Source organism: Xenopus tropicalis, chromosome 6 (genome assembly GCF_000004195.4).
Source record: "Xenopus tropicalis strain Nigerian chromosome 6, UCB_Xtro_10.0, whole genome shotgun sequence".
Classification (NCBI taxonomy): Eukaryota; Metazoa; Chordata; class Amphibia; order Anura; family Pipidae; genus Xenopus; species Xenopus tropicalis.
Genome location: NC_030682.2, coordinates 21,656,409 through 21,669,132, shown reverse-complemented (window position 1 = coordinate 21,669,132; position 12,724 = coordinate 21,656,409). Strand labels below are relative to the sequence as shown.

The window sequence follows — 12,724 nt, the reverse complement described above, 5'->3', positions numbered from 1 at the left end:
TTGTGGTCTCTTGGTCTGACACCATCCCTAATACCCCACCACCAGTTTAGGGCCCTGCACAGGTCCCCCTCCCCAACCACATCACTGCCACTGTTTGTAAGTTCAGAGCCACTCTTACCTCTCTTGCATCAGGGTTAGACCCTGACGGTCACCTCTGAACAAAATCATGTGCGCTAAAAGCCTTTAAATCTTTTGTCAGAGGTTGCCACCAGGGGGAAAGACACCGGATGTGAAGTTATTAAAACCAGTGTGAAACTTTGCATTTAAAATAGTAGGTATGGACATGGGACTTGGTAGTGACACAGCAGGGAAATCATTTAAACAGTAGGGGGTGGGGGTCTGAAATGTAAAAATGTTAAGCCCCATTATATTTCTGTATTTGTTTGTGCAAGGTGGTATAGGGTCATGATCAGGACCTATTGATTACTGTACCTTGTCTAGTGCACTCATAAAGTGCTGATCACCATTCAATACAGAGTTGACAAGCTGAACAAATTTACTGTGAACTTCTAAGACTGACTCCACAAATTGAGTTGGCATCTGAAAGATAAAAAGGGAACATTTATAAAAAAACACAAAGAGAACTACAAGAAAAAAAAAACTTAAAACATTTAAATGAATTATAAAAATACAAAAATTCATGAATGGCAACTACAAATGATCTGAGATTAGCACTGGCTAGTGTTCCCTGTACTTAGTGACATACTGACCCAAGGCCATTTGAAAAAGAGGGAACATTCATTGTGCACAGTTTGGAGCAATCACATTCTAATGGGAAATAGTCTTAATAATATACCATGTAATAAATAAAACCCAGCTGGCATGTAAAAGATTAAATAAAACTTCCCCATAATTCATTTCATTTCATGTTTCATCGGTATGAATTAGCCATTTTCTTTAAGTTTCTTTGTCAGGAAGCATGTGGCACTCTGTGGTGCTGGCCTTTTGTGTACTTGGGCATTTTCATTCTTATTGCTACTTAAAGATAAAGTACATAAACAGATATATTCCTTTAAAATCCAAACCCTTTTTTTTTTATTTGGACTATGGTATAATATGGCCAGATTAACTCTTTGTTTCGCATTAGTTTTTAAAATGATAATTTGGGGAATTTGGCCACATGTTCATATCTTTCAACTGTCTGATCCAATGATGAGTGTGGCAGATTTAAAGATGTCAGGCAGGGAAGTAATTTCCTCGTTTCCTTCCTTTTCCCTCTTTCAGGGAGCTCTGCATCTATGGTCTATGGCACACAGGGCGTTATGCCTGCCTGTACAAGTAGCAGCAAACAATTGGTGCAGGCTATAGCCCGTGGCTCTGCTCCTTCATATTTTATCCCTACTGCTCATTTAGTATTTATGCGGCTATCAAGGGCTTCATGGTTACTCACGTTTTCCTGAGAAAGATTACTAATAGCTCTAAGGCCTTCATCGTGGATATGGTTTTGGAGTTCCTGAATCATATGAGGTAAACCATTGGATACAGCACGGAGAAGAGTGTACATGTTGGCCATATCTGCAATGCCACAGAAAATAATGTGACACAAAGTGATAACTGTAACAATCACGAGTTAACATTTAAACAGTTTTTTAAACTAATTTTACTCTGTGGCATTGTTACACTAAAATACTAAAATATTTATAATCCCCTTAAATTAAAGCCCACTTTTCAACATTCAATATAGAGCACAATATATCTTGCCATTCAAGGAGGCTGCAGGACACAAGGAGTAAAGTAAATACAATAAGGTAAGTTTGAAAGAATTACAGGAAATTTTAAAATTTCCCGTTAGGACTAGGGCACCCCAGCTGTTTGATACAGGGACCTAAAAATTAAATAGCGTTAAATGGCACAGATTTAAATAGCGGATAAAAGATGAGCCCTGTAGAACACCATTATATTCTACAGAACTTATCTGCTATGTAATCTGAGCCTTTTGTTTCCTTTGAATAGCCTCCCTCATTGCTACAGAGATTATTTATAAAAAAAACTATATTAGTGTTTCTAAAGCAAAAATACCAGTGCAAGGCAAAAGTTAATTATAATCACTTTAAAACACAATTTTTTTGGAGTTACTGTTCTTTAAAAGAGAAGTATTAGCTTATCAACACTACCCCTGCTGAATAAAAGACTTTCCATTTCTGACCTAAGCTTAGCAACATCATAATAAGCCACTTTGATAATACAGTTCTCAACCAAAGCATATATTATGATGATGGCTAAAAGGCTGAGAAACTGAAAATGGTTTCACCTAAAACAAAAGAAAAAATAACTGCTCAGTGCTTACCGCTTCTCCTTTCTTGTCTGATGATATTGTGACATTCTGCGTGTAGAAACTGCAAGTGGTCTGCCACCATTCTCTGCTGGCATTCATGAATCACTTTATTATATGAACTGGGGTGTAAATACTTTCGACATCGAATCTCTTCATCTTTTAATCTACCTAAAATCTGCACGTAAATAATAAATAATAATGTGCAAGAAATCTTTAAAAACGTATTAAAAACAAGGTACGTGATTGCTTTAAAATTCATGTTTGGGTTCTGCAACTTAATCTGAGTCTCCTTAGAAAAAGCTGTTATAATGGGACAATGACACCTGTAAACTGATATCGCTCTTGTACTTGCTGCCCCTGGGATCAAGACCAACCCCTATAGTTTTCCCACTCCACTTAATAGAAGTTTAAATATTCCATAATTTCCCCTTTACACACAAAAAAAAAGGCTGCCCAATGTACTTAAAGGACCAGTACAGGTATGGGATGCATTACAAATTAGTACAAATTACGGAAAAAGCCATCTCCTATAGATTCCATCTTAATTAAATAATTCAAAATTTTAAAACTGAATTCCTTTTTCTCTGTACTTGATCCCAACTAAGATATAATTAATCTTTATTGGGGGCAAAACAATCCTATTGAATTTATTTAATGTTTAAACTAATTTTTAGCAGACTTAAAATATAGAGGTCCAAATCATATAAAGATATCCCAAGTTCTGAGCATTCTGGATAACAGGTCCTATACCTGTAACAGCAAAATATAAAAGGGCCATTTAGCCCTATTTCAACTTGAATGGATGCCCACATGGCTACACAGCTTTATTATATTATAAGCTATAGTAGTGCTTCTAAGACAAGCATACAACTTTTGCCAGTGCATGTAAACAGTATATTATTTTTTTAATTTTGCCCCACTCCATTAAATTATAACAACAAAACAGCAATTAACTTTTACATTCATACTGTGGCTTGAATAATAATAAACATCTGGTTGGCTGCTATGGTTTTCTGAGCAAAAGAATACTCTGACCAAATATTACATTGGTTTTAACTCCCATTACTGTTATGGTTTTGTTCCAGAGTTGTAAGGTAAACCTTACTAATTCCTATAAATTGTACAGAAAGCATAATATACATTTTAATAAATCCACAATAAAAATACATAGGCTGTTACTTTTCTTTACCTTTTCCATATATTGTGAGCAGTTTGACTCTTGTAATAAATTTGAAGCTTCTTGTTTATAATACTCCCCTGTTTCAGCCAGAAAAGGCAACTCAAATATTTCTTGATAAAACTGTAATAAAGCACAGTATGTTGATAACGCAAGAATGTTTTCAATAGGCGGTGTAAGCAGCGTCTTTATGGCCACAATTGCACACATCTACACAGGCAAGAGCAAAATGTAGCTGCCCCATTAGGCACACAGAAAATATCATTCACTTATACAAGCACAAGCAACATTGCATCATTGTGGAGGCACCAGATATAGTTCCACTTACACACATACAGCCACACAGTTACACAGGCAATACCAAAGCTTCACTTTCACCCAGTCACATGCACAACCACTGCATGATTCATCCGCCCACAATAAAAGCACTGTGTGGTATCATTGTGGTATTGTTTAAAAGATCCTATATGTATTGTCAGACCAATCTTAAAACTACAATTGCCAATTCCCCATCTGTTTAACAATAATTATATTATTTTATAATTTGTCCTTAATCGGTCATCTGTTTGTACAAAATCCTATCATGTAAGCTGCCTTAAAACACAAGCAAAATCTTAACTATCCAACACAGAAGGCCAAATCTTTATAATGACACTGGTACCTTTAAGGGAAATTTTTTCTTATACTGTTCAACATGAACAAAGGAGTTAATAACCCCATGGATTACTTTCTGATTTGGGTCTTCCCCACATCGATCCCTAAAAAATAAAAATAAATAATGATCAGTGATGGCAAACTAAAACAAAACTTAATATTCTAGAATTTCCCATGAAAGGAGAACTAAACCCTAAAACCGATAATGGTCAGAAATGAAGTATACTGAACATCCTGCAGCATCATAATGGCTCCAAATCTCTGTAACAGTAATGGTCAGTGGTGTAACTCAAATCATAAAGCAGAAAATTACATTTGCCTGAAGTAGAAGCTATTGCAGCAGGGTTGATTATTAAATGCTAATTGCACTGGTTTTAGAGCTGCCATGTAATGAGAATCTGAATTAATTAATGATTAGTCTAAAAGGAATACTGACACATTCCTATGATAATCAATAGGAACGTGTCAGTTTTACCAAAACGATTGCAGCATGAAAAGGTAAAAGTCCCCCACAGCCACCCCCAGCCCCGCGGTACCTACTCATCACTAATGGGACCGAGAGCAGAAGGAGTCATGCTGTTTTCCTGTCACACTGGTATAGGGGCAGCGCAATCCTTACATAGGCTAATTACAAAAGTTCTCCAGTCTATGGAAGGATTGTGCTGCCCCCAAACCCAGCATTATGAACAGAACTGCAGAGGATCCTTTTGCTGTGCCGGAATGTCGTTCAGTGAAGTACTGCTCAGCTGGGGGTGCCTATGCGGGACTTTTCACTAGGTAGATTCTCATACAGCAACTCTTTAGTAATACTCACATGTTCCTATGATTTTCATAGGAATGTACCGGTGTCCCTTTTAGTTCTTGTTTAAGGCTAAGGCACAACTGCCTAGGAAAGTCTATTCCCTTTTAAACACTTTGTAGCCTACAAGATTGACTTTAATTCTGATAATGCATTAGATAATTCAAAGTTATTTTGTCCTAGAACTCCCAGATTCTTATATGAAGCCTAAATCTGCTTACCTTTTAATTTCTTTGAGAAGCATTCTGAGAAGGGTATCTTGGAGAGGCTCAATCATTAATTTCCTCCACAAATCCAGTGCTAACTGCAAAGCAGACATTTTAGGAGTTACATTGGCTTTAAAACACTGTCATAAAGACTGACATAATTTATGATATTTGGCACAAGAATGATTAACATGACCCCCATGCTAAGTAAGATTCTGACAAACATACCTATTGCCAACATTATGTTCAACAAACATCCTGCCCACATTTTTTAAAGCATAAAAACATAGTGTTTGGGCTTTAAGGCTATTTCCATTGTACTCAATAGAAGGTGACAGGGAAGTGATTTTGGATGTACTGCGTTTTACGGAACCAAATGTGCAGTCGGTAGAATATTCGGCCAAAATATTGTCCATATGCAGCAAGTCCTTACACCTAGATTCTGATTTTAAACAAAAGACTAAATAAACTATAAGTAAAGGAATTGCAGAAGGAGGAGGGAGGTGCCAACCAGGTCCAGACTGGGATTCAAATAGGCCCTGTTGTTTTAAGTACACAGCCCCACAGCAGCCCAATAAACAGTGACTGTCTATGGCATCTTACAGCAGCCCCTGAATCTACAGATTGCCAGTCCCAGCCTGCCGCCAGGGCTCTGCTGCTTCAGAAAGCAAAATGGCCCAATCACATAAATTATATTGATTTGAATATTATATTTCCTGAAAAAGCAGTATTGCAGCTCCTACTAACATTTACACATAATTATTCTGAGAACAAAAGGTACTCTGCACCAATTTGCCATCAGTACAAAAGTCCACATTAACAGGGTGAACATATAAAGCTGTTCCAATGCAAAGAGACTCACTTCTCCTATCTCCATTAGAGGTTCGTTCATATCCACTCCACCATAGCCATACTGTAGGTCTGCTTCTGTCAGCTTGTTCTTTTTAATGTACTGTGTGTTAAGATACCTGCAATCAGAAGAATAATGAAAGTGAAAGCATTCCCCTCTGTTGTCACATACAATAGTGTTTTCTAGAGTGAAACCAACCTGTGTCCATCAGGAACAAAAGAAAGTAAATGCACCTGCATAAAAGCAATAAACTGTCAGACGCACAAGTCTCGTTTACACCAGAACCTTTAAGAGAAGTCTGCGGCAACCTGAGCTTTCGTAGAATATTATAAGCTCAAAGTAAGAATGAACTGATTTCATACCCTCTAGCACAGCAATCCCTAACCAGTGGCGTGTGAAAAACACATTTCTCACCACCCCTTTTGATGTTGATCCCAGTGGCCTCAAAGAAGATGCCCATTTTTACATTTCTGGCTTGGAGGCACACCTTAATTCCAAGCAGAGCCCCCTGCAGTCCACATTGGGCTAGCAAATAGCCAATCACAGCCCTTATTTGGCATTGCCAATGCTTCTGTGGCTCACAGTAAAAAGGGTTATAGATCCCTGCTTTAGCAAATTTGACCTGGCACCTTATTTTTATGATTCTGTGTGCAGAAATAAGACAATCGAAAGAATGTGTGGTGCGTGCCCACTTACACAGCAGATTTGTAGCTTATGTACAGACAATATAATATTACATTAAAAAGCAATAGTGAAAATCTTCCCAAGTGCATATCCCGTATTCCATAGTCCCACAGAGCTTATCTCAGGGCTACCTAAATCCAGGCTTAAGATGCATTAATTGACTACATGTGGGGTAACTAGAATATGCTTGTTCTGCCATAGGACAAACCTTTTACTCAACCTATTAAAGGGCAGCAATACTCTTTTTTTTTCTGTAGAAATTATTATCACAAGGGAATTCCTATTCCACAGTTTCAGGTTTCTCTCTATACAAGCTATAAGCAGACTTTGGGGGTTGCCCCTGTTGCAGCAAAGCCTGTGAAATTCTATGTTTAGCCCTTTTCCTCACCCCCTGAGGTGTTAGACCATTAACCCTTTCCCTGCCAAGACCGTAGGTACTACGTCGTTTTAAAAAAAGCAGTTGCCTGCTAACGACGTAGTACCTACGTTCTTTCTTCCTTAGCGCTTCTCTCTGCATCGGCGGCAAAAGCCGCCGGTGCAGAGAGACAGATGCGCCCCCAACCCCTTCGGCAACGAGCCGAGGGGGTTGGGGGGGATGGTCCTGCGATGCGATTATCGCAGGACCATCCTACAAGCAGCAGATGCGATCGCATCGCATCTGCTGCTTGTACAGCTTCCTGCTTCCCCCCCCCAGAGCCGCCTCCCACCTACTTCCTCGGCGACTGCAGGAAGGAGAAGCAGGGAACCGATCTGACCTTCAGACAGGTAAGTGTGACTTTATTTTTAGTTTTACACACTTTTACACACTTTTACACACATTTACACACATTTATATACATTTATACACACATACAACACAATTTAGCACAGTTTTTTTTTTTTTTTTTTTTTTCCACTTTGCACACTTATATACACTCATATACACTTATATACACTCATATACACTCATATACACACTGTCACACAACTTTTACATGTGCACATGTATACACAAACTCACAAAAACTTTTTAAATTTTTTTAAATTTTTTTTTTTTTTTACTTCTTTTTTTTTTTTTTATTTCCCCCCAAAACTGTTTATTTTGACAGCGTGACTATTGGATCAGATATTCTGACCACTAATTATGCTGTCGTGTGACTTATTTTGTTGTTTCATTGATTTGCACATTTTTATCCCTATATTAGTATTCCTGATCTGTTTTAGCGTAGCTTTGCCATGTGCAACTTTGGTGTACAAAAATAACTTTACCTATTTTGAATTCATTAGAATGTGTACTTTCCAAAAATATATGGTTTTCTGGGGGTCCCTGTCAACTTTGGGGGTCTTACTGCATATAATAGGCCGTCAGGGGGCTCTGTGTGCAAAAGCAGAGCTGGCAGGCGAGAAATCCTTATGCGCTATTTTCATTTTGGGGTCAGTACATACCGCAGACTTTGGTATATCTATGCATATTGGGCATCAAACTGTTCAGTAGGCCTCTGGTGTTCCTATTTGGGGTGACTTGCCTTTGTACGCAAGAAATTGTGTGAGATAAATGCGGCAAACTGCAACATTTTTATGCGATTTTCTCAAATGTTATAAAAACCACTAACTTTAGGAAAGCTTTGCAGATGGGTACTTTGGTGTAGAAAGGACTCTTTACCCTTGTTGGATTTGTCAGAATGTGTACTTTCTAAAAATATATGGTTTTCTGGGGGTCCCTGTGTAGTTTGGGGGTCTTACTGCATATAATAGGCCGTCAGGGGGCTCTAAGTGCAAAAGCTGAGCTGGCAGGTGAGAAATCCTTATGCGCTATTTTCATTTTGGGGTCAGTACATACCGCAGACTTTGGTATATCTATGCATATTGGGCATCAATCTGTTCAGTAGGCCTCTGGTGTTCCTATTTGGGGTAAGCTGCCTTTGTACGCAAGAAATTGTGTGAGATAAATGCGGCAAACTGCAACATTTTTATGCGATTTTCTCAATAGTCATAAAAACCACTAAATTTAGGAAAGCTTTGCAGATGGGTACTTTGGTGTAGAAAGGACTCTTTACCCTTGTTGGATTTGTCAGAATGTGTACTTTCCAAAAATATATGGTTTTCTGGGGGTCCCTGTGTAGTTCGGGGGTCTTACTGCATATAATAGGCTGTCAGGGGGCTCTGTGTGCAAAAGCTGAGCTGGCAGGCGAGAAATCCTTATGCGCTATTTTCATTTTGGGGTCAGTACATACCGCAGACTTTGGTATATCTATGCATATTGGGCATCAATCTGTTCAGTAGGCCTCTGGTGTTCCTATTTGGGGTGAGCTGCCTTTGTACGCAAGAAATTGTGTGGGATAAATGCGGCAAACTGCAACATTTTTATGCGATTTTCTCAAATATCATAAAAACTACTAACTTTAGGAAAGCTTTGCAGATTGGTACTTTGGTGTAGAAAGGACTCTTTACCCTTGTTGGATTTGTCAGAATGTGTACTTTCCAAAAATATATGGTTTTCTGGGGGTCCCTGTGTAGTTTGGGGGTCTTACTGCATATAATAGGCTGTCAGGGGGCTCTGTGTGCAAAAGCTGAGCTGGCAGGCGAGAAATCCTTATGCGCTATTTTCATTTTGGGGTCAGTACATACCGCAGACTTTGGTATATCTATGCATATTGGGCATCAAACTGTTCAGTAGGCCTCTGGTGTTCCTATTTGGGGTGAGCTGCCTTTGTACGCAAGAAATTGTGTGAGATAAATGCGGCAAACTGCAACATTTTTATGCGATTTTCTCAAATGTCATAAAAACTACTAATTTTAGGAAAGCTTTGCAGATTGGTACTTTGGTGTAGAAAGGACTCTTTACCCTTGTTGGATTTGTCAGAATGTGTACTTTCCAAAAATATATGGTTTTCTGGGGGTCCCTGTGTAGTTTGGGGGTCTTACTGCATATAATAGGCTGTCAGGGGGCTCTGTGTGCAAAAGCTGAGCTGGCAGGCGAGAAATCCTTATGCGCTATTTTCATTTTGGGGTCAGTACATACCGCAGACTTTGGTATATCTATGCATATTGGGCATCAAACTGTTCAGTAGGCCTCTGGTGTTCCTATTTGGGGTGATTTGCCATTGTATGCAAGAAATTGTGTGAGATAAATGCAGCAAACTGCAACATTTTTATGTGATTTTCTGAAATGTCATAAAAACCGCTAGCTTTAGGAAAGCTTTGCAGATTGGTACTTTGGTGTAGAAAGGACTCTTTACCCTTGTTGGATTTGTCAGAATGTGTAGTTTCCAAAAATATAGGGATTTTAGGGGTCACCCTACATTTCTGCAGCTTCTACCCCTCATAAAACTGCCATGTGTTTATGAATTAGGTAAACATAAGCCATGAAATTAGTGTGCACATGGTATATTTGGGGGTCTCTAAGTGCCATGTGCTTTGATAAACCTATGTACAGTGGGCATCAAACTGTTCAGTAGACCTCTGGGGTTCATATTTAGGGTGTTTTATCTTGGTACCTAATGACCTGTAAAAATAAGATGCTGTATAGTGGAAGTTTTGAGGTGATTTTTGGAAATGCCATAAAAATCATCAAACTAAGGATAGCTTTATGGCTTGGTACTTTGGAGTAGAAAGACATGGGTACCCATTTTAGATTCGGGGGAATGTGTACTTTCCAAAAATATATGACTTTCTGGGGTGAGTGTACGTTTTACTAGCTTTATCCCACATATAATGATGTAAATGTATTGATTTTGCAGAAGCTGAAATGACAGAAATGATAGTTCATATGGGGGTATGTTCTCATTGGGGCCCCTACATGCCACATACTTAGGTAAACCTATACATATTGGGCATCAAACTGTTCAGTGGGCCCCTGGCGTTCATATTTAGGGTGTTTTATCTTTGTACCTAATGCTATGTGGGAGATAAGATTCTGGAAACTGGAAGCTTTGAGTGGATTTTTGGAAATGTTATCAAAATTGCCAACTTTAGGAAAGCTTTGCGGCTTGGTACTGTGGAGTAGAAAGACATGGGTACCCATTTTAGATTTGGGGGAATGTGTACTTTCCAAAAATATATGACTTTCTGGGGTGAATGTACTTTTTACTAGCTTTATCCCACATGTAATGATGTAAATGTTGATTTTGCAGAAGCTGAAATGACAGAAATGACAGTACATATGGGTATATGTTCACATTCGGGCCCCTACATGCCACATACTTAGGTAAACCTATACATATTGGGCATCAAACTGTTCAGTAGACCTCTGGGGTTCATATTTAGGGTGTTTTGTCTTGGTACCTAATGACCTGTAGAAAATAAGATGCTGCATAGTGGAATTTTTGAGGTGATTTTTGGAAATGCCATAAAAATCGTCAAACTTAGGAAAGCTTTATGGCTTGGTACTGTGGAGTAGAAAGACATGGGTACCCATTTTAGATTCGGGGGAATGTGTACTTTCCAAAAATATATGACTTTCTGGGGTGAATGTACTTTTTACTAGCTTTATCCCACATGTAATGATGTAAATGTTGATTTTGCAGAAGCCGAAATGACAGAAATGACAGTACATATGGGTATATGTTCACATTCGGGCCTCTACATGCCACATACTTAGCTAAACCTATACATATTGGGCATCAAACTGTTCAGTAGACCTCTGGGGTTCATATTTAGGGTGTTTTGTCTTGGTACCTAATGACCTGTAGAAAATAAGATGCTGCATAGTGGAAGTTTTGAGGTGATTTTTGGAAATGCCATAAAAATCGTCAAACTAAGAAAAGCTTTATGGCTTGGTGCTGTGGAGTAGAAAGACATGGGTACCCATTTTAGATTCGGGGGAATGTGTACTTTCCAAAAATATATGACTTTCTGGGGTGAATGTACTTTTTACTAGCATTATCCCTCATATAATGATGTAAATTTATTGATTTTGCAGAAGCTGAAATGATAGATCATATGGGTGTATGTTCTCATTGGGGCCCCTACATGCCACATACTTAGGTAAACCTATACATATTGGGCATCAAACTGTTAAGTGGGCCCCTGGCGTTCATATTTAGGGTGTTTTATCTTGGTACCTAATGTTATGTGGGAGATAAGATGCTGGAAACTGGAAGCTTTGAGTGGATTCTTGGAAATGTTATCAAAATTGCCAACTTTAGGAAAGCTTTGCGGCTTGGTACTGTGGAGTAGAAAGACATGGGTACCCATTTTAGATTCGGGGGAATGTGTACTTTCCAAAAATATATGGCTTTCTGGGGTGAATGTACATTTTACTAGCTTTATCCCACATATAATGATGTAAATGTTGATTTTGCAGAAGCTGAAATGACAGAAATGACAGTGCATATGGGTGTATGTTCACATTGGGGCCCCTACATGCCACATACTTAGCTAAACCTATACATATTGGGCATCAAACTGTTCAGTGGACCCCTGGCATTCATATTTAGGGTGTTTTATTTGGTTACTTTATGACCTTTAGGAGTTAAGATACTATAGACTGGAAGCTTTGAAGCGATTTTAAAAAAATTTCACAAATTTTGATAAAAACCAATAACTTTAGCAAAGCATTGCGACTTGATAGTTTGGAGTAGACAGACAGTTGTGCCTATTCTGGATTCCCCAGAATCTCTTCTTTCTAAAAATGTAACATTTTCTGGGATAAACTTTCTGTTAGCGGAATTTTTGGCCTTAAAATCTAAAGTATGCAGCTTTCTGGAGCAGTGCTTTGGAAATTTGGTAGTGTACTGCTGGGAGTTTTTGACCTATACATGTGAGAAATCTCCATAAAACTATATATATTTGGTATTGGCACGTTCAGGAGACATGGGACTTTCCAAATCAGGTGTATTTTCATGCATAAAATATTTTTTTTTTCTGGTATGTGTGTTTATATTATGGAAAATATAATTTTTTTTCATTTTTTAGACATTTAGAAGCCTATATCTTTTTACAAAATTGGAATTACACAAAAATTCTACCATATTTTAAAAGCTTAGGTTGTCCTGAAAAAAACAATATATTGTTTTCCTGGGTAAACTAAAAGTCCCCCCAAGGAAAGGCCCCTAAAGTGAAACAGTGCAAAATGTTCAAAAACTGTCTGGCAGTAGAA

At 38.3% G+C, this 12,724-nt stretch overlaps 1 protein-coding gene across 3 annotated transcripts in view; it reads right to left on the bottom strand.

The window, feature by feature from the left end:
* The window catches only part of cul2 (cullin 2), a 41,343-nt gene that overhangs the window by 16,871 nt on the left and 11,748 nt on the right, over positions 1–12,724 (bottom strand). For all 3 annotated transcript variants that reach the window (XM_002935163.5, XM_002935164.5, XM_031904510.1), the window contains exons 5-11: positions 5,974–6,079; positions 5,127–5,209; positions 4,114–4,210; positions 3,465–3,575; positions 2,288–2,450; positions 1,391–1,515; positions 433–540 (exon numbers count right to left, since the gene is read on the bottom strand). In XM_002935163.5, coding sequence (XP_002935209.2) covers positions 433–540; positions 1,391–1,515; positions 2,288–2,450; positions 3,465–3,575; positions 4,114–4,210; positions 5,127–5,209; positions 5,974–6,079 — 793 coding nt within the window. The remainder of the gene's footprint in view (positions 1–432; positions 541–1,390; positions 1,516–2,287; positions 2,451–3,464; positions 3,576–4,113; positions 4,211–5,126; positions 5,210–5,973; positions 6,080–12,724) is intronic.